This window comes from Eurypyga helias, unplaced genomic scaffold, assembly GCF_000690775.1.
Source record: "Eurypyga helias isolate BGI_N326 unplaced genomic scaffold, ASM69077v1 scaffold29330, whole genome shotgun sequence".
NCBI classification, from domain to species: domain Eukaryota; kingdom Metazoa; phylum Chordata; class Aves; order Eurypygiformes; family Eurypygidae; genus Eurypyga; species Eurypyga helias.
The window spans coordinates 902-21,142 of NW_010228069.1; the positions used below are offsets into that span (position 1 = coordinate 902).

Here is a 20,241-nt window from a genome sequence, read left to right on the forward strand (position 1 = left end):
GAAACATTCGCCGTCTACCTGCTTCATCAGCGACAGAGGGAAACAATGACACCCAGATTTCTGCCAAAATGAAGAGGATTGATTTATAGACTGCATTTTGAAATTAACGATGCTGCCCTGCTATTGAGTGGATCAAATTCACTTCACGTTGGCACCTTCATGCTGGCTTAAATCCATGAGTATTATTAGAGTTATTAGAGTTAAATTAGCTCAGCTCCACACCATTCTGTAACTACTCATGGGGTTTCGGCACTGTTAGATGAAGGATCAACCTAAAGTTAAACTCGAATGTGCTAGGAAGACCATCCAAAAGCTGAGGTAGGAACAGCAAGCACAGCACCAAACCCCTCTCGCCTTTTGTGCGCTGACAGAGTATTTCAAGCCAGGTTTGCTGGGTTTCGTTGCGTGACTGACATTACACACTGTTTCGTTTGACTCCCTGAAACACCAACACTACACATTTGCGCAGTTCATTAATTAGCAGCTACACAAGAAAACTGATTCAGTGAAATTCAATATCACAGTCGAGCACTCAAAGGTTTTCTAATTCAGAGTCAGCTCTGTACACTGAAACATGTTTCAAACAAACCAAAATTATAAACCCTTGTAGTTAGCTTGATGCAGAGGACAGAGGGGGAAAAAGTAGCATCTCAAGAGCTCACAGCAAAGTAATTGCCCCCACGTGTCAACATAAATTAGACAATCTAATAAGCTACAGCTCTATTAACCATCTTCTCAAGGGTCTGCCTTGCTTTTCTTTTTTATTGTATCTATCTTGCTCTTTGAAACTCCTTTCAGAGCAAATCCGTTTATCCTGAGGCCCCAGCAATTAATCTTGCATACAACACTAACTCCAGTGCTCCAGGGCCTCCTCCCTCGCTGCTCCCCACAGCCACCTTCTGAGGTGCTCCTCCTTCATAAACTCAGCTGATGAACCGTGAAAACAGTTTCATTTCATGAGCTACTGCTCAGAGCAAGGCTCACGAGGGGGAATGCAAGACATTTTCAGATGCTTTTATATTGCTCCAAAATACATTGTCTGAGGAGGGACTGTAGGATAATGTTTAGATACCACAGGGACGTGAACCATACAGAACAATATCCACTAATAACAAATTTCAAAAAAAGAGAAAATATCAGGTTCACATAACTGTGTCAGAGTTCCTTCTGTTCATAATGCTGAATGTTATATCCTTTTTCTGCCCTCCTGACTCAGTGCTACGTTTGAAAAACAAGCATCTCTGGCTGCAAGACTCTGAGATAAGATGTAAGAATTTGCTTTCCACTGCTGTCGGTATCACCTGCCTGTTGAAACACTTAGAAGTGCTCTAGGACACTCACCAAGTCCAAGGTAAACTCTGTTTCCATGTCTCTGAAAAGCTCAGAATTTTAACCCCTCACTGCATCTGCACGACTCTATACTGAACTGCTGCGCTGGTCCTCCGAAGCCAAAGAAAATCCACAATGAATACCGCACACTGACTTTTGTTGCGTTTTGAACACACTGCCAGCAGCACGTTACCTTCACTAGGATTTTCCCTTTCAAATTTTGAGGGCTAGGAAGCTGTCTGGAATCTCCAGTGATTACAGATGACAAGTCGAGTTTGTCACTGAATATCTCCTTCAAGTACTGTGCGATCTTCTGCTGCTGCTGAATACTGCAATGGTTTTCAATAGACAGGATCACTGGAAACCTAGAAATAAAACCCCCAGACATTGTCACAGCTGCATTTTAGGAGAGAAGACCTGCAACCTTACCACATAAACAGGTTTAAGTAGCTTGCTTTTGCACTGTCAACAGCCTGGGAAAACACCTCACTTGGAGAGGAAGGACTGCACATGACCACCCAAACCCTGCTCTGCCAGAACCCCTTGGATAGCCCCTGCAGGTAATTCTGCCCTCTCCCTCCATCCCAGCGCACAGGGGGACAGAGTTTGAAACCCATGATCACCAAGCGTGAGGCGCAGAGAAACCTGCAATAAAGCTCAGCAGCGATGCAAAGCCTTTTTGTGCTATGCAGCTGAAGAGAAGCTACACTACTCCTTTGGAAGCCACAAGCAAAGTGTTCCTAAGCTGTACGTGACCAGCAAGCTGCTCCTGGAGAAATGCGTTTTGAACTCAGAGTCAAAGGAATTGCTAACTCCTCTCCGTTCGCCTTCTGAAGATTGACAGCCGCATGATTGACCTGCCTGCATCTCAGTAAGTGCAGCTACAGTGAGTCAGACCAAGTCTCTGAAGGTGCCTGGACTCTGGAAAAGGAGAATATTTGGCAACCCTTTCCAGAACACTCTCCCAGGCTCCATGAGTTCGCAGCTCAAGTTTCTTGAGCTAAAGTCATTGTTTCTGTATACAACAGCTTTTCTCCCACAACTTTGCCCAGTTGTTTTCTGAACTCTTGGAAGCCCCAGAATCCAATGGCAAGGAACCCCAGAGCCCAGCTACACGTCAGATGAAGGATAATGGCTTTCAGTTTACAATTCACCAGCTTCTGCTTCTAATCAATAACATTGACTTTTGGGCTTGATGGTTTTTCCCACACCCCCATTGTTGGGGTCACTTTTTTTCCCCCCCTCCCCCCAGAAACAACAAAGCAAGCGTTTCCCTTTATTCTCTCAAACTGCTCAGAATGCTTGGCATGCACTCATGAGTTGAGACTGTTGTGTATATGGTTAGACTCCATGATTTCCATATAGAACTTTGTTACATAGTACCATGGCACATGAAGTAGAATCTGAACATTACTCCTCACCTCAGTATTCCCTTTTCCTACATATGAGAAAGGTGTTCAATTTTCCTACAGAAATACATATTTTTCCTTAGGTATAGAATGTTATGTTATTGATTTTTAGGAGAATTTCCCTGTGGAAATGAGTGGGATGTTTTGTTCAAAGAAAGGATCAAAATGATCTCTAGATATTCAACAGCCTCAGACGGTTCAAAAGATTATTGAATTTACAATGCATGAAAGGTCTTTCTAACTGAAGTTGAACTTTCTAACTCAACTGATGGAAAGAGCTCATGCAGTTGAACATTAAATATGATACAAGCGATAAACAGGGGGAGAGAGTCAACCTAATAATTCCTCAATATATTTAAAGGAATATATGTACTTCCTGATGTTGATGGTTGGTTTTGACATCGGATTAACTGCACAAGACAGATGTAGCTTAAAAACTGACTCTACACTTACTCATTTTTGATGAAGGCGTATTTATTGATAGTTTCTGCCACATCACGGAAGAGTATTTTAGAAGTAAGAGTATAGCCATGGTGCACTACTGGCTCTCCATCTGGACCATCCCAGCAATCCACTATTAAGACAAAAAAAAGCTACACATTAGGAGATGCCCCTGACCTTGCACATTTCTGCTGACCTTGCCTGCCAGCAGGACTCACATACACTACTCAACCATGCAGGTGTCAGTAACTTTCATTCAATCTATTACGACCTACCATTGAGTTAAGGCTAACAAGACAGTCTTTTCTTGCGTTACATGTGAAGTCTGAAACCTCAAACTGATTTCCTCCCTTAAAATGCTTTTTTTCCTTCTTGTATAAAATTATAGAAGTGTAATAGGTCAAATAATGCTTACAGCTATCTCCTGGGAAAGGAGCTTCTGCTTCTGAAGACAAGTTATTTAAAAACAACTTAGTCTTTTTCCCCTCCCAGTTAAACTTTCAGTTTTATATGAGTAGCATCAAAGCCATCACATGGAAAAAGAACTAGGACAGTAACAGTTTTCCTAATAAATTACTGTACTCTGGATTTACACCAAATTTGTCCCTACTGTTGCCTCTACCGGAAGTTAAAAACTACACAAAAAGAAGGCTACAGAGCCATTACACAGGCTGTGCGGTATCTGCAATAGCTTCAGGTCACACCAAGTAACACACTACTGTGCGCTGCAGTGAGTTCTCCTACAGAGAGGAAAGTACAGTGACAGAACACCCAGTTTCCTCAGGTTCATTTTCTCTAATTCGTTCTTAAATCCTGATTAACAAACTGCTCTTCAAGAGATGAGTTTTGTAACAGTGCTCTGTTGTGGTATAGCCAAAAGCAGCATGTATGCATAAAAAAGCGATCGTTTAAGCTTGTCAAAACACTATTTCACCCAGAATCTTGAAAGAAAAATATTAATATTTTGTTATTATTTACATCTTGTGGAACTTAAACAAGAATCCAACACAATCTCCAGGTTATTGGACAAAGAGCATCTTGTTTCCTTCCAGCATCCAGCCAATGAAACAGCATCCTACCTTCCTATTGTGGCAGACCAAAACCAAGTTTCTCAGCTCTAAGATGTTGACAGAGCAGTGCTGACAGAAAGCATCACTTGCTCACCTGTCCTCCTCCTGTGGGCACTTTGCACCTGTAGGAGGAACTGCATATGCAAACACCCACTTTCCCTTATGAAAGGGAAAGGCCTTTGCTGGCTCAGCTCATCTGAGGAATGCGGACGAGGAAGCACTCCCATGAAGCGGTAACCTCCAGGACGGGGGAACCCTGGATTTGAACAACCAGGGCTGCTCTGCCGAACCACAGGGCCCCAGACAGATCCCTGCCCACTGCCTTGCTGGGGCTTGTGCAACAGAAATATGTGTCACACAAACATGGGACAAGGGGAAACTTGCACCGACTGAGGAAAGCATAACACAGCAGCAGACAGGAGAAACCAGTGCTGTCTATGAGGTTTGTCTGAGAAAGTCATTGCCAACACAAAAATTCCTGGTTAGGCTGCTAGAGTTCAGCACTGAAGTTAATCAGGCAGAGAAGCATTAATGCTTTAAGCTTGCCACTGACATTGTACTTAAAAGAAATATCCATCCTCCTTCTCCCAAACTGTACCTTCGATACACCGACAGCCGTCCTGCAGCACTTGCGCATACATCTCCACTCTGGACTGGGACAGCAGCTGGTCGCCGGTCAGGTACGTGTTGTGAGATGAAGCAATAAAGTAGTTACAGAGGGGCTGATCCATATCCTGATGCACTTCGCAATGCAGCGGATTAAACACGTCGCAAGCAGGACTGCGCATGAAGTTGGTGAAACCTTGGAAGAAAGAGAACAGTTTTGCCACACTTGCCCAAGCGAATGAGTTGCACTCCAGCATTTGTTTTTCCTGTTTGATGCTTGTCAGTGCTAAATCGTGTCTCCAAAATGACTGAATCTCATAGCAGGGATTAATCTTCCTGTACCCCACGTTTTCAGCATACAGACTGAACCTGTGGCTTGCTTGGTTCCCTGCAAACTGAAGAGGCTGCGCAAGTCCACTGCCAGCACACGCACAGGTATTTCTTTTTGAAGCCTATGGAAGTTCTGACACCTTGGAGAAGAATATATTCCAAAGAGCCCACCCTTGTTCCCAGACAGCTTTCAAACAGCTTTGAGCAAAAAAGGGAAATACAATCTAGAAAGACACATTTATGAATGCCAAAACCCCAAAAATCAACAAGCATTTGCAAAACATGAGATTGAGCTAAGCCTCTTCAGAAATTCACTGCCAACCAATGGAAAACAAAGTAGGATTCTGAGAGAAGCACAAAAGTAACTATGAGAAGACTGAAAACCCCCACCAATCAATACAGCCACTGCCCAACCTATTTTCAAATTCAGTGTTTCATTCAGACCCTCAAAAGGGGGTGCAAAAATGCACATGTAAAAATCCCCTGAATCCCTGGAGAAGCTCCCTACACCAAATCCAGTGCACAAGACAAGTGTGCTCAAACTGCCTTCTGCAGCTCAGACGAAACTGCTCTGCTAATAAGCAGAACAGAAGGTGTTACTGGTTTTGTTAGAATCGGGGGAAGAAAGTACCCTCCCTCACCATTATCCAGTGAGACAAAACGATCCAGATGCTGCTGCAGACAGACGGTATGCAGCTACGCCACGGGTCACCGCTGTTAGCAAAACTGGTTTTGCTTCCTCCTTCTCAAACTGGTGCCCCCTACCCAGTCTTGATTCTTGTTAAAGCATCAATATAAGGGAGAAATTGGGTCAAACACTGAAGCAGCATCAGCCCACACTGCCTGGGATGCCAAAGTGTGCCTTGGCGGGAGAGTGATTTGCTCAGAGGGACCCAGTTGGTGGGTGGGAGGGAACCTCAGCCTCGCCCTCAGCAAGATGCAAAGGATTTGAGGTGTGCACCATGTTTCCCTCAACGGGCACCGTGGTGGTAACAGGTAAGAGCTATGCCGTTCTGCTCCATCACAAGCATGATGTCCTGTAAATAAGAGGAGGCAGAGGAAAACCCTCAAATACGGGGCAGCAGAAGAGATGTAAGGAACAACACCTGCAAGAGTCAGGGTCAGCATCCTGCAGATCTGCCAGGACTTCACACTGCTGGTGATGGCCCCTGGGTCCCAGGCTGAGAAGCAATCTTCAGAAGGTAGCAATGACGTCAAGAACAAAAAGAACAGGCTCCTACCAAAATTCAGAAGGATCTGCACATTTACACAGATCAGAGGGCAAAAACTGGAGCCAAACTGACGTCCTGACTCGGAAGCAAATGCTTTTTTTGAGTTTACTGCTGACACTTCAGCCCTGTCTCAGTGCCACTCTTGCTGTGAGTAAGCTCTACCCCCAGTGGGCTGCACTGCAGCACGGAGAGCACGGGCTGTGCTAGCCAAATCACTGATTCAGCCAATTCACTCTAGTTTACAGTTTTCTCTGTGCTGCTAGTTTATGTGAGAGGATGGTACTGGTTTATATCCCTGTAAATCAGCTCAGCGCCACACAGAGAAAGTTTTAAAAATACCTCCTTTGAGAATCAGACACGCAAGATGTTTCCGAAGGATAGTGCAAACAATGCCAACCCCGAAAGCAATTCAAACATAAAAGCAGCAATAAGATTAAAAGGAACCAAAATGCTTTCGGAAATGTTTTTTTAAATGTCATAGCTTGTTCATTCTGCTTTCCTTATTTCACTTGAGTGCAGTGCCCAGGGTCACACCAGAAGCTTGTTTAAGTACCGTGTGGAGGGAGATTTCTCCTTCCTCCCCCACCCCAAATTCACCATGTAAATTATGCTGCTTCAGGAAAGCGATCTTCTGGGCAAATGAAGATGCCGTGGCATTTCATCTATTTTGTTCCAATTCTGATTTGATGCTAAATTGGATCTGAAAAATCATACCACCTACACTTGCTTCAGGAAACAAGGTGAATAAGGTATTAAAACCCAAAGAAAATGCAACTGCCCATATTTAATTTCACATAAGCATAGATCGATTGCACAGGAGCGATTCTAGATCTACAGAGACAGAGCAGAATGCAAACTTTGCTTTTATTACCTCAGTTAGAGCAGGTTATAGTATACGATACATGGTATAGGACGGTTTGTGTTTGTATTTTAATAGATACACAGCAATAAATCCATGGAAGCCTAAGGCATTCAAACTGCTGTAGGATGACTATGATGTACAGCTGCTAATACACTGCCCGGTGTGGATTGTATGACACAGGGGAGAGATGGTTCTGTATGATGGGGAGAGAACTGCTGATCTTCTGTATGACTTTCTTTTACACTCAAATATTTTAAAGCTACACCAAAATGCTCTTAAAGTTTATCTATTCCACTACAGTATATCAAAAAAACCCTAATTTTGAAATAAGAAAACCCTTTACCTTCAATCCCAAGAACATTTTGCTTCTTGTTTTCTTCTGATACTTCAAATTTCTGTATGATGTCAAGACAATATTCTGGCGTCACATTATTCATCTGCACAGAAAAGACAGTTTTGGTGCACTTAGTTTTTTTCTACCATGTGACCTGCATGTCAAAATCTACTTTAGGCTTCTGGGTCCAGTTGAAAAATCTTGTGATCAAATATTGAATTCAATCAAACATGAATAGGACGATCGGTAACCCTACTGTAAAAGGGCTAAGACTTGGATTTGATTTTTGTCAGCACTGCACAAGCCTCACGGCTCTTACCTTGGAAGAGAAAACTAGGAGTGAGAACCAGCGATCACTTAAAAGTTGTGTCATTTTGGTTTAAAGATGAAAATTAGCAGCTAAACAAACTTAACAGTTGAACTGGGCAACAGTGCTGAAATGAGAACTATGAAGCAACATTCTTTAATATGATCTACTCAAACACGCAAAAAGATTCAGCAGGGTTTGATTTCATTTTCATGCATTCTTCCACTCCTGTGATTTCATTACTTCCCAGAGAGGTCACTCTAATGTACAGGCTGAGAGATAAATAATTAGATTCCAAAACAAAAACCAGCAGTTCTTCTGAAACAAATACGAGTTTTGTCAACAGCTTCAGCTACCCCACAGCTGAAGCCCCAGCTGACTAGTGGGGCCAGAGTACCACCATACACTTATATTTCCTTTTAAATCACAGGAAAGAAGGATCTTGCATCACTCATCTCATCTTCTCTCACCCCCTCGAAACGCCTTAAGATGTAGAGAACCAAAGTGAGAACTAAGATTGGGTGTATGTCATTTCCTCCACTGATAATATCATAGGATGGCAACAATGGCACTAAAACCTTTAGCAGCTTATTTGTACCATTATTCTGGTTGCTGTTTGTACTCCGTATCCTTTGCCAGTCGGCCCAAACACCCTGGCACGTGGAGGCATCTGGAAGCAAAGGAACACACAGTCCCCTCTCTTACAGTGTGTCATCCCCATGAACATGGCTGCTTCAGGCAAACGCAGGAGGGAGGTTAGTCATCCTGCAGATTGCACAATATTTATTGTTCAAATCTGAAAACGGTCCCCCTGTGAACTGCTCTCCTACTAACAGAATTGTGTTTCAGATGGAAAAGTCAATTCCATGTACTCTGCTCTGCCTGTAGCCTTTGATGAATTTCTGCTTTCCATTATTCCCGGTTGCTTGGCATTCCCAGCATCAGCAGTCAGCTACATGGAAATCTGGACATAGGTTGACTCTTGACCTGCTCTTCTCTAAGGGCCCGATCCTGCTATGTCCCGAGTTCCTCCAAAGAAACGTGGGTGCCATGACTGACCATATCTCGTAACACCTCAAAGGCTACAGCTGACATGAAAAATTCTGACATGAACATTCCTAAAAATGTCTATTAAAAATTACCAGAGGAAGGGGAAAAAAAAAAAAGACACATTGACATCAGAATTGTAGTAGCAGAAGGCAAGTGAGCATATCACTCATATGGTGGCTCAAGTTGAAAAACTTGGAGATATTTTCCAGCCTTTCTCCCCTTCCCTCCGGTTTTCTCTTGCACAGGGAAAGCATGGCTCAGCCCCTTTCCTTCTCCAAACATTTTATTTATATCTCTAGCTAAGCCAACAATCATGAGACGCCTGCAGGAATTACACAGGATAATAGGAATGAGAACAATTCAGTAGAGAAAATAACTGATTATCCTAGCTCAAGTAGACACTGCTGTTTGATTGCAAACACTATTCATAGCAGGCCCTTCTTCAGCACAAGCTGGCTAGAATTAACCTTTGCATTATCCCACATGGCTCCCTGATGGCCGGGTGGCAGGGTACTCGTGTGCTCTAGGAATAGAAAAGTCTGATCTACTCCAAAACTGCATCTGTTTGGGAAATGTCCACTGATTTGTGCTTTTCAACAGTACCTTGGGAGAGCTGATGACTTCGGCTACTCATTTAAATTTGTTTTCATTAAGTTTTAAAGTATTCCACTAGAAAGAATATCAAGGAGTCACAATCATTGATGACTGAACATTTAGATTCAATATGGATTACTGAAGATGGTCAATAGTGAGGCTTCCAAAACCTCTTGGATACGTGGTTACTTGTTCTCAGGACAGATGAAAACTGATCCATAGTAACGCGGCAGCTGGCAAGCAGGCACACGGGAAACTTCACTCTCGGAAAACCAAAATGAAACTTTTCAGGTTTGTAACACCAAAGCAGCCTTGTAACTGCATAAGATCATCAGCACAAGAGTCAAAAAGGTCTCTTCGACTGAAATAAAAGCACTTGGTGTGATATGGATAGGAGGAAGGAAGGACAGACAGCAGACAACAGCCGCAGGCTGGCTGAACCCCGCAGACACAGGGCAGCATCACTCAGGGGCTCCCAGGATGAGGCAGGAAGCAACCATTCACTCCATGATGCAGGTCAGGAACAGGTAGCAACTACAAAGCGGCTCTTCAGCAGGGAAGACAATGTCTTGTCGAGCCTGTTTCACCCAACCTCACTGCTCAAAGGCAATCACAAGATAAGCTGTCAGTCAAAAGAACCTGGAGATCCTGCTGCAGAACCAACCTCATTTAGCAAGACATCAGTTTCTGGGGAGGACCAGCTCGGACACTGGTTCTGGTTTGCTAAGACAGGACACTCCCAAAGGGACAACACTCAGTCACGCAGACGTGACTGGACATCCAGGATGCTCCTCCTGCACAGCCCCGTGTGCTAAGAGGACTGCAGGACCAGCAGTCACCCCAGGAAACCAGCCTACTTTCTGCTCTTCTGACATTTGAAGCCATGTAATTGCAATTTCAATAGCAACGAGCTGCGTTTAACTGCACCTAAGTGGAAATAATCTGTCTCGCAAGCTCTGGGGTGAAGGCAACAGGGAGCTCTCCCAGAAAAAGAAGCCAGCTTAGCAAATTAACAAAAAACCCAAACCCTTTCTGTTTTATCCTCAGACTGCAGAATGTTTAAAAGCCTTGCCAAAAGAGTAGCAGATGGAGCTGGACAGACTGTCCACAGATTTTCAAGCAGCCAGACAAGAGCAAAAACAAACCGCCGTTTGGTTGAAGGCACTTGAGAGCTGCATTACGATTTCAACCATTATTGGCTTTTGACGGCAATCTTGCCTTACCCCAGGACATTGTTAGCACGTCTGTGTTGTGAACGCAGTAAAGGGTAAAACTGCCCTGACACTGCTAGTGCTGCGAAGTGGGAAGACCAGAGGGAAGAGGCAAAGTGCAAGATGCATCTAAACGACACTGCCGAGAGATTCATCTACAGGAGATCGTGCTTTTACTCTTTCAGGTGTTTGTTTCTGGAATAATGTTGAGCAGAGCATTTACAGCTGATAGCCCTGTCTGCATTCAGCCTTTTGAGCAGTGTGTAGACAGAGGAGAGGATGCAGTACGCCAGATCTGACAGTCAGCCTGGTTTTTCTGCTGGATCAGTAGTTTCATGATGTCCTTGTGCACCCACAAAGACAGCTCTTCTACCTCTTTCACGTGTTTTTCTTCCTGCTCCAGGTCCCCGAGTGCCCCTCTCATACCATGGCTCTTCAGCTGTTTCTGGGCACTTCAGCATCTCCACGAACATGTCCTCCCTGGAGCATTTCTTTGTTTTCTCATCAGTGTCAACCCTGCTGCCGTGCTGCTGTCAAGGGTGCTCCAGTGAAGGGCACCCAAGTAGAAGGCAGCGATTAAAAAGGAAACAAAGGAAAAAGCAGGGAGCTCAGAAGATTTCAGTCATTAGCACAGAGGGAAAAAGACAAAACCATTTTGTGCTTTAAAGTTGTAATTAGCAGAATTGCCAGGACCAGATTGCTTGCAAGAATCTGTGTGTTGAGGCTATCACAGCAAGATCAGTGACGTGATAGTGCTGCCATGTTGCAAAGCAGAAGAAAGGAAGGAAGATCGAGGGAGTCGTACATGCCAGGGAATTGCCACAATGGCCAACAGGGAAATTCAGCAACAAAACTGCATGGGCTGTTGATATTTTATGCTAGGGATAACTTGAGAAAGCTGTAATCGCAGGCAGGATCCCAGAAAGGCACAGGAGACTATCCAATGAGGGCAGGCAAATCCAGTATCTCTACCCAGGAAGCTCAAGCAGGTTGGGATGGTAGCATCTATTTTTGTGAGGCTGTTCTGGAACACCACGCTGCAAGGATGCTCCGGGTGAGCAAACAATCCAGGACCAGCCTGAAGCAAACAAGAGTCCTGGAGTTCACAAGGTTCCTTCTGTGTTCCTCACTGTCCAGAGTACACATTCTCTCCATGGGGTCCACAGACAATTTTTGTAGTAATTCAGTTTCCTTCCTGTCTTGAAAGAGAATCTCCACCACAGCAATTACGAATAGCTACATTTTTTTTTTGTTCAGCAAATCTGTATGAACATTGGGGGGAAAATCTTCGATCTTGACCCAACTTTGCTTCTTAAGTTACTTATGCTTCTTTTAATTTTTATTTTTTTCTTAAATCCCTTATCAGTGTGTCTGTTCCTGTGGTCCCCTGAACCACCCCTCTCTCAACTGCTTCTCTGAGGAGCTTCTGATAGAAGTGCAACCTTCAGGTGTGCAATTTTCTTTGCACAAGTCCCACATATCTGTAGGGAATGCCTAGAAAACAGACTTTCCTGAGGAAAAGTTGGGAAAGAAGGCAGAAAGGGAAAAAATGGATAGAATCCTGGGCATCCCCTCCCTTGGCCAGGTTGGTGCGATATCCATCTTTGTTTTATATCACAAAGGTGTAATCTTCCCTTAAAATTTTAATAAATATTTAGGCCACATGTAAGAGGTGGTTCTTTGTCAATATTTAAACTGCTGTCTTAATAATAAAAGCAGCAGTCTTTCTAATTATTACTACTACTGATACTTTGAAACTCCTGGGATATAACAGGATTGTAGGATTCCATTTTGCTTACAGGAAAGGGCAGGTGAACCCAAAGATTCATCTTAACACGTGACTGCGTTAAGCCATGCACAGACAAACCATTTGTAGATAATCAGAAATAGTTTGCTCTTGTTTTGTCTCGTGTTTCTAGCTTTAAAAGAGATCTCATATCAACCTAATTTAGAGTATACCTGCCAAGACCTTTACTCGTGAAAGGCATCTCCCAGAAATACAGACGTCACCCCACGCCACCATTAAACAACCCAGACAAGCTGTGCGAGAGAAAGCAACCACACTCAGACACGCGATAACCGGCTGCAACCAAGAAGTGGTCTTCCCTCCTGCCTCAAGCTAAGCTTTTCCATACAATTCAAAATGTACACATATATGGATACATAGTACTCCCATACCTTTTGTTCCACCTTCAGAAACTGAGCAAGTTCTTCAACAGTGAGATGATCCTTCTTGTCACTGTAACTTAAGAGCAGTAAGTAGAGATCTCGACGTAAGGACATCATCTTGTAGAAGACTGAAAATTCTTCAAAATTTAGGGTCCCTTGGTTCTCATCTGTGTCTGCTTCCTAAGAGTTAAAGACACTCAGGTAAGCAGGCTAAACTGAGGTGAGTTCAGGGAACAAAGCAGAACAGGATTTACATACACAATCAGACGTTTAATAAATTCTAGTCCCCAAGATCCTGTTCAGACTCAAATCCTAGTTGGCTAAAATAACTGCAACATTGTAACACTGGCCAGTGGGTATTTTGGTGAAAATGGTGACTTCAGTAAAGCCACAAGTTCCCTATGAATGCCTCAATTCCATCTTAGGTTTGGAATTTGTTTCCCATGTAAAGAGGCTCACAGTAGGATTTATTCTGACCTCCGTGACTCGCCGGTATGCCCTGCAGTTATCCTGGATCAAAACATAGCAAAGGACGTAATTTCACCCCATGGCATCCCCTAACAACAGAGTCTGACAATTTAAAACATTCAGTACAGTATCACAGTCTTAAATTTACTTTAGTTGAAACTGCAACACTCCCAGCCCCCTGTCAGCCCTCTGCAGAGGGGACAAGCCTGCAGCAGCAGTAAGATTCCACACCAAAATATATGTCCAGTAGCCCCAGTCTTGATGGCAGTTTTTGTTTATTCTCAGAGGTAGGAAGAAAACAGTACTTAGGCAGATGTTCACAGTAAAAAGCTTGTATTAACATGCGCTAAGAGGATTGCCTTGGATTTTCAAAACAAAGAATACATTCTGGAGAACCGCTGTCAAACATTATGTAGGTCTCTACAAAAAATGAACTTCAGGGAAGCTACAACTCTTGCTAAGTTCGAGGTTGTCAGCAGATAATGGAAACAAAGCGAAATAAATATTTAGAAATGTGCCACTGTTCCCATGAATAATGCCTTTCATTATTCACAGCTGTATATAACAATTTCTCCCTGTAGTTATAAAACCTGCTGCCATTCCTAAGTCACATTCTGTTAAAAATGGTGCTTCCCTCTGTTCAGGACAAAACACCTTCTGGGCAGAGTCCTTTTAACACCAATCTGGCTTTGAACCTGTTGGCGTGTCTCTAGGCTGGTAAACCAAAGCCAAGTTCCTCTCCAGATGGAAGGCATCCTCATCCTGCTATCACTTCTTCCTGCTCAAGAAACCTCTTCCAGTTGGTGTCCAACCTCACTCCTATAGAAGAGGAGCTAGTCCAGTAGCAACACAATGAACACATCTCTGACCTGTTTTGCTTTCCAAGGATCCATTTTTACCTTCCCTTCACATAAAACATTCCACTTCACTCTGAGGCATGTCTTAGAACTGGAACCCATCTTTACACCAGTAGAGTTTCATGATACGTACAGAAAGCTGAAGTAGCAGCCCAATACTCTATTCCCAGATGCAGGACCTGGATGGCCCCATAAGCCTGGCCACCCTCATGGAGCCACCTCCAGGCTGGTAGCTGTTGTACTATGTCTGGAGCTGTGACACCATGTCCCACAAACAGTAAGTACCACCTGAGCAGACCAAGTGCAAGAACAGTGTAGAGTAGCTAGATGTAGGGCAAGGATTTGTCCCAGAGTTACTTTGCTATTCCCTTTATCCTGCATTAAGGCCTGGAAATCTATAGGATTGCCAGCACACAGCACTGCTCGTGCCTTTAGGATTGGGGCCTGAATGACTAACAGTAAACAAACTTTTAACATTAACCGTGCCTGCAAGGTCTAGGATAGCAACTCAGAACAGGCTGGCAGCAAATGCAGCAAAATAAATGAAGCAGCTTGTTTTTAACCAAAAGTTGCCTCTGATTATACAAAGGCTGATGGTTGCTAGAGTGCCCTACTCCATTACCAGGCACTTCAAAAGCGCCGAGCGAACTACATCTTCTTTCCTCTCAGTATGAGTCTTCACAACCCTCCGCCTCTCCTGCAGCAGTCAACACCACCACCAAAACCGAGATCTGGGGGAGCTGCATTTCATTACACCTTGTTAGTGCTGCTGTCATCTGAGCCATACACCCGGCTCACAGCAAGTAAGCTGAGAAGAAAATAGTTCCCAGCCATCTTGGTGGGGAATGGGATTTTAAATCACTTGATATCTACTACATATCTTCAGTGATGGTTCTAATTTGCAGGAATAAGTACAACCCAAATTCACCGCTGCAACACAACCCCACTAGTTTCCAACTTCTCAAGTCTTTGGGGAGTAACTTATTCCCCATAGATATACCCCTAAAGCAGAATTTAGGCCCGACAAACAAAGTGCTTTTGATCATAGAAGACTCTCACTTTTCCATGTTTTATAGCAAACCAGCTTTTAGCTGGCACTGGTTCTGAAGGCTTAAGAAAATTTTATTTTGCTCTCCATTATGTCCTTGGCTTCCCTTTCCTACAGTAAGCACTGGGGTTGGTGGAAAATGGTAACTGTTTTCAGACTACAGAATTAAAAAAATTCATTCTGGCTAAGTAAAAGGAAGTTGTTAAAAAACATTAATTATTTTCATAAAGCTTGTTTCTATTAACTATTTTTTCATGAAGTAAATGGGTAAGATTTCACTAGCAACAGAGTAACTTCATTGTCCCTCAATGCCAGTACAGAACAATTCAGATCAGAGATGAAAACAATAATAATCTGAAAAAGTAATATAATAAATTGCCTTCCATGTGGGTCATGTTGTTAAAACAATGTTCTGATGCATCTTTGTCTACAAAAAGGTAAGACCTGGAAAAAGTCTGTGAGGTGGTGGAAAGGACAGTTTTAAGTCCCATCTTGCAGATCCTGTTCTGGATGAGTCCAGAAAGAGTGCCAGTAACGGGCACTATCGTACCGCAACCACGCTGCGTTAGAGCCCACCAACCTGAAACATCTGCCGGACCTTCCTGCGGGGCAGGTTAACGTTCAGTTTATGCATCAGCTGGTGGATCTCTTCAATATTCAGCAGGCCATCTCCGTTCTTGTCAGCCTCCTCAAAGGTCTGTTTGACCCAGCTACAAAAATGTCAAGGAAAGGTATAAGAGGGAGATTTCCTCATGGAGGAGGGAGATGGAACAGTTGGGCAGGTAAGGGACAAGACTCGAACTCAGGAGAACAAGACCCTGCCCCAGTTCTTCTGGGCAGGGGGATAATCCTCCTTAGCAGAGGACCCAATACAGCCTTCCCAAATACCTATTTTTCAAGTCAGTGCCCCTGGGCAAAACATTTGCATTAAGACTTCCAACAGCCTGCATTAGAGTTATTGGGGTACGCTGGGAAACAAAGTCATCGCCAGCAAAGACCTGGTGCTATCTACATGGTTCTCCCTATACTAATGCCAAACGAAAGCACTTCTACTACTGTACACCTTCTGGTACAATTTACTGTTGTACCTGCTACCTGGTGCAACTGTTATATCTGAGGACTACTGGTTTTGTGACTCTGCTCAAAGGAATCAAGCTCAACAGCCATCTGCATCAGGGATGATGTTAATCAATCAAGTGCAAGAGGATGGAGTAAGGAAGACTCTGAAATCAGCCCACGTACATTACCCACCAGTCTGTGGTTTCCATAAACACCTCATTAAAAATTAACCATGCTTGTTTTTCCATGCCCTCTCCTCCAAGACTGGCACACAGTTCTTTCATCTGTATATTTGTAACTCTTCCATCTCCGGACAACTTCTTTGTCTGTCACTTTCTCTGCTATCTCTGCTCTCACCTGGTGCCACACTTTCCACGGGGCAGCAACAACTCCATAGACTCATAAGCTGCACAAGGAATGGAAAACACACAAACATTTGCTGTTTCTCCCCACACAAGGGCAAAATGCTATCAAATAAAGATAGTAGCTGTCAAATTCAGAAAACAAGAGGGGATTCTTCACACAGCATATGGCTCATCTCTACTATAACCTCTTGTTGGGATGTTCTACAGGTTTACACGGGTTTGAGGTGACACTGAATCTAACTTTTTCTCCCCTGCCCTTGCTACAGTTTCATTCAAATACTTAAAACCAGTACTGGTTTATGACATTTATTTACAGCTAGGTTCACAATACCAGCCCCTTCGCACTCCCATTCTGCTACTAGCTTCTCCTCTGAGAACAGAATCTAAGTTCTCAGATACTGCTGGACTTGCTCTGATATCTTCTTCTACTCCCCCATTCTACTTGAACTTCACGTTTTAAACCTGCACCTTTCACCCCCTCTTTGCACATACACCCCTTCGCAGCTTTGCTGAGTTCTTACATGAACTGGAACTGGTACTGGGTCGGTACTGGGTCGGTTTGTCTGCAGTCTCCCAGCTGCCACATTTGATAACATAAACACGACTTGAAGTGATGTTTCACCAGTAGAGAACATACACCAGACACGTGCAGCTCGGAAAAGTCATGGATAAATATAGCAAGCTGAGTATGTGTGCACCAGAGCATGCACTATATCCCCCAAATGGATCGGGGCCTATCTTGCATCAGAATTAAACACTGAACATATACATTAGAAACACAGAAGTACGTATATACTCCAGGAAGAGTATTTACAAGTGACAGCTGTAGACTTCATGTGGCAGAAGAGACAGGCTACAATTTTAATCAAGGTGGACTTGGTTTGTTTGGGATTTTTTTTGTTTAGCAGGAAGAGTGTTTTCTGTACTTAACATACCAGTCAGCGCTGTTGTGAAAGAAAGCACATTGAGAAAATATTCAATGAAAATCTTTACAAGAAGTTCATTTTGGTTACTAGGCTACAAGACGCATTTAAGGAGCTTTCAAGATTTGTGCTCCTGACAATTAACAGAGGCTGAGAAGTACATGCAGATATCTGACATACACTGACCAAGAGAAATGGAGATGGCCAGGAGTTACTAATCAGGTACTGAAAAACTCCCAAAATGTTAGCGTTTCACCTGTGCAGAGGCTAACAAAGTCAAGTTTTCAATTAGTAGTATCTTGAAGGCAGTGTCTTCTAAGGGACCTTGCAATCTGCAGCAGAGGAATAAAAGCCAAGTTGGGCAAACACAAGATGACAGAAATCCTGAAATCACCCTGGGGTTGGTATTTGTTCAGATAACTAGAAATTACTGCTTTGACCCTTCAGTAAGAATCTTACTAACAAACTGCAAGACTATCCCGACTTCACTGCAGTTCAATCCAGCCCCTAAGGCACAGCTGAAGTTTTATGGCACAGATAAGTGTCCACATCAAACCCATTACTCCAGTTCCCATTGTAATCAATAGCAAGGTTTTTGGTCACTTAACAGGCAGTGAAAGGACACCCTACACTGAGGTCACTAAAAAACAAGCCAGAAATACCAAATCGGAAGCTGGAGCTCAGGCTGATAAAAGGATACTGATCGTGTGTTCTCTGTCGCTTAGCAAGGGAATCCTCATCACTTATTCCAGCCATCAAATATTTCAGTCCGGTGATCCAGGTGCGAGCTTCTTCTGGGTTAGAAGTAATCAGGTCCAGAGACTCCATGTGGTTGCCATGGTAAATGGTAAAGCAGCAGCTTGGGTCGAAGTTCCCCTCCGCATGGCGGTGGAAGATCTCAGACTGCCGGCCTTCGGTGACTTTGTAAATGGAATCTATGACAACTGCGGGGAAAAAGGAAAACAAGAATTGACACGCTTGGGTATCACCCAACTGCTTTCTGGGTTTAGCTATTCTGAATCATTAGACTTTCTTTTAATATTACACCTTCACATCCCAAGTGCTTTTTGATGTGAAGGTTTACCCTTGCTTTGGTTGTGCCACAGCAGAGATGCCTTGAAGGCAGGTTTGGACTGCTCCCTGCCACGCCAGAGGGCTGTAGGCTGCTCAAAGGGAAGCATGGGGAGACAGACACCAAGTGTCTTCCATCGATCAGTGAAATACTGTGCAGCTCCAAAGGGGCTGCCCCCACACAGCCATGCTTTCCACAGCAGGAACACCTGCCGCTGTGCTATAACAGGGCTCCCAATGCCACGGCACCTAACAGCTACGCTGTTCAACACAGCGGCTCTTAGCCACCACACACTGGCCCAAACCCACCAACTGTCACTATCTGTAGCCTTCCCAACTGCTTGTTTTTAATCTCAAGCCTCCGTGACAGTTCTGAATTTCTAGTCCTTATTTTAGTCAATAAACCACAAATACGAATTTCCAATTTAAAACAGTGCCGCAGGAAGAGTTTCAATAAGAAATAACGCTACACAATAACTTCAAGATGTAATAATGCCTACAGAAAATTATCACCGTTGAGATTAAGAAACCTCAGTCTGAGCTTTCCGAAGTTCGGTATTTAAGTTTGTGACATACACACTGAGAAGCATTTGGCACGGTTTGTAACAAGTCTTTGCTCTCAACTCCTGTCAACCAATGGAAAAGGTTGACATCTGACTGAACTACACTCTCCTTCCTTTCATACTCCTGAACTTTTCGTAGGTGGTTAAACTCTACTCACACCCTTGAAAACCTTCATGTAAGTTATCCCATCCCTTTTTAAATATGCATCAAAAAGCATTTGATTAATTGATCCTTCTGTAATTCACTTTCTAACACTGAACTGCCCCAGACATTAGAAGAAATATTAAAAGTTTACTTTTTGCCTTTTCGCTTTTCCTGGACGGTCTCCATCGGATGCAGGTCCTGTGCTCATCCAGATAGAAGAGACGAACTAGCCCTTTGGTTCCACTCTTCAGCTTAACCATCTGGGTCCCAGACTGCATAACACTCATGCATCTCTCAACTGTGAAACAGAGCAGATTAAATTCAACTAAACAGCCGCATAATTCCACAAACGCAACGACTTGTTGGCTTTCCAACATTTGCCAAGCATATAAGATTTTTGACTTGCACCTTTAATGACAGAAAATAGTCTTTGCTGTCTCAGACATACTATCTCCTCTTCAGTACTAGCTTCTCCGCATAGGAAAAAATAAAATTAAAAGAAATCACATCAAAACCTTTTCACAACAAAGGAGGGAAAGGAAACTTCACCATTTGTTTAAGGAAAATATAGCTGTTCCATGCTCATCTCATTTTAGTATTTTTAGATTATACTCGGTACTATAATTTTAAACCCCAGCACTCTGCAAAGTTTGAACTGTGAGATTATCACTGAAACAACACATTCCTTCGGGCTGGGTAATCCTTTACCTTGTATCTTCTGCTTTTTTAGGACTGCTAACAGAATTATAAATACACAGCCCCTCCTCCCTATCACACACATTTAGACCCTCTCCATCC

At 43.5% G+C, this 20,241-nt stretch overlaps 1 protein-coding gene across 1 annotated transcript; it reads right to left on the minus strand.

Moving 5' to 3' along the window:
• Positions 1 to 1,522: 1,522 nt before the first annotated feature.
• LOC104514581 (1-phosphatidylinositol 4,5-bisphosphate phosphodiesterase eta-1-like) lies at positions 1,523 to 19,741 on the minus strand (the record flags this gene model as incomplete). The annotated part of the gene is made up of 8 exons (XM_010158314.1): positions 1,523 to 1,694; positions 3,192 to 3,312; positions 4,848 to 5,051; positions 7,623 to 7,716; positions 12,954 to 13,124; positions 15,898 to 16,027; positions 18,365 to 18,608; positions 19,595 to 19,741. Coding segments are annotated over 8 exons (1,283 nt in total), but the record flags the coding sequence as incomplete, so codon positions are not given.
• Positions 19,742 to 20,241: the final 500 nt, after the last annotated feature.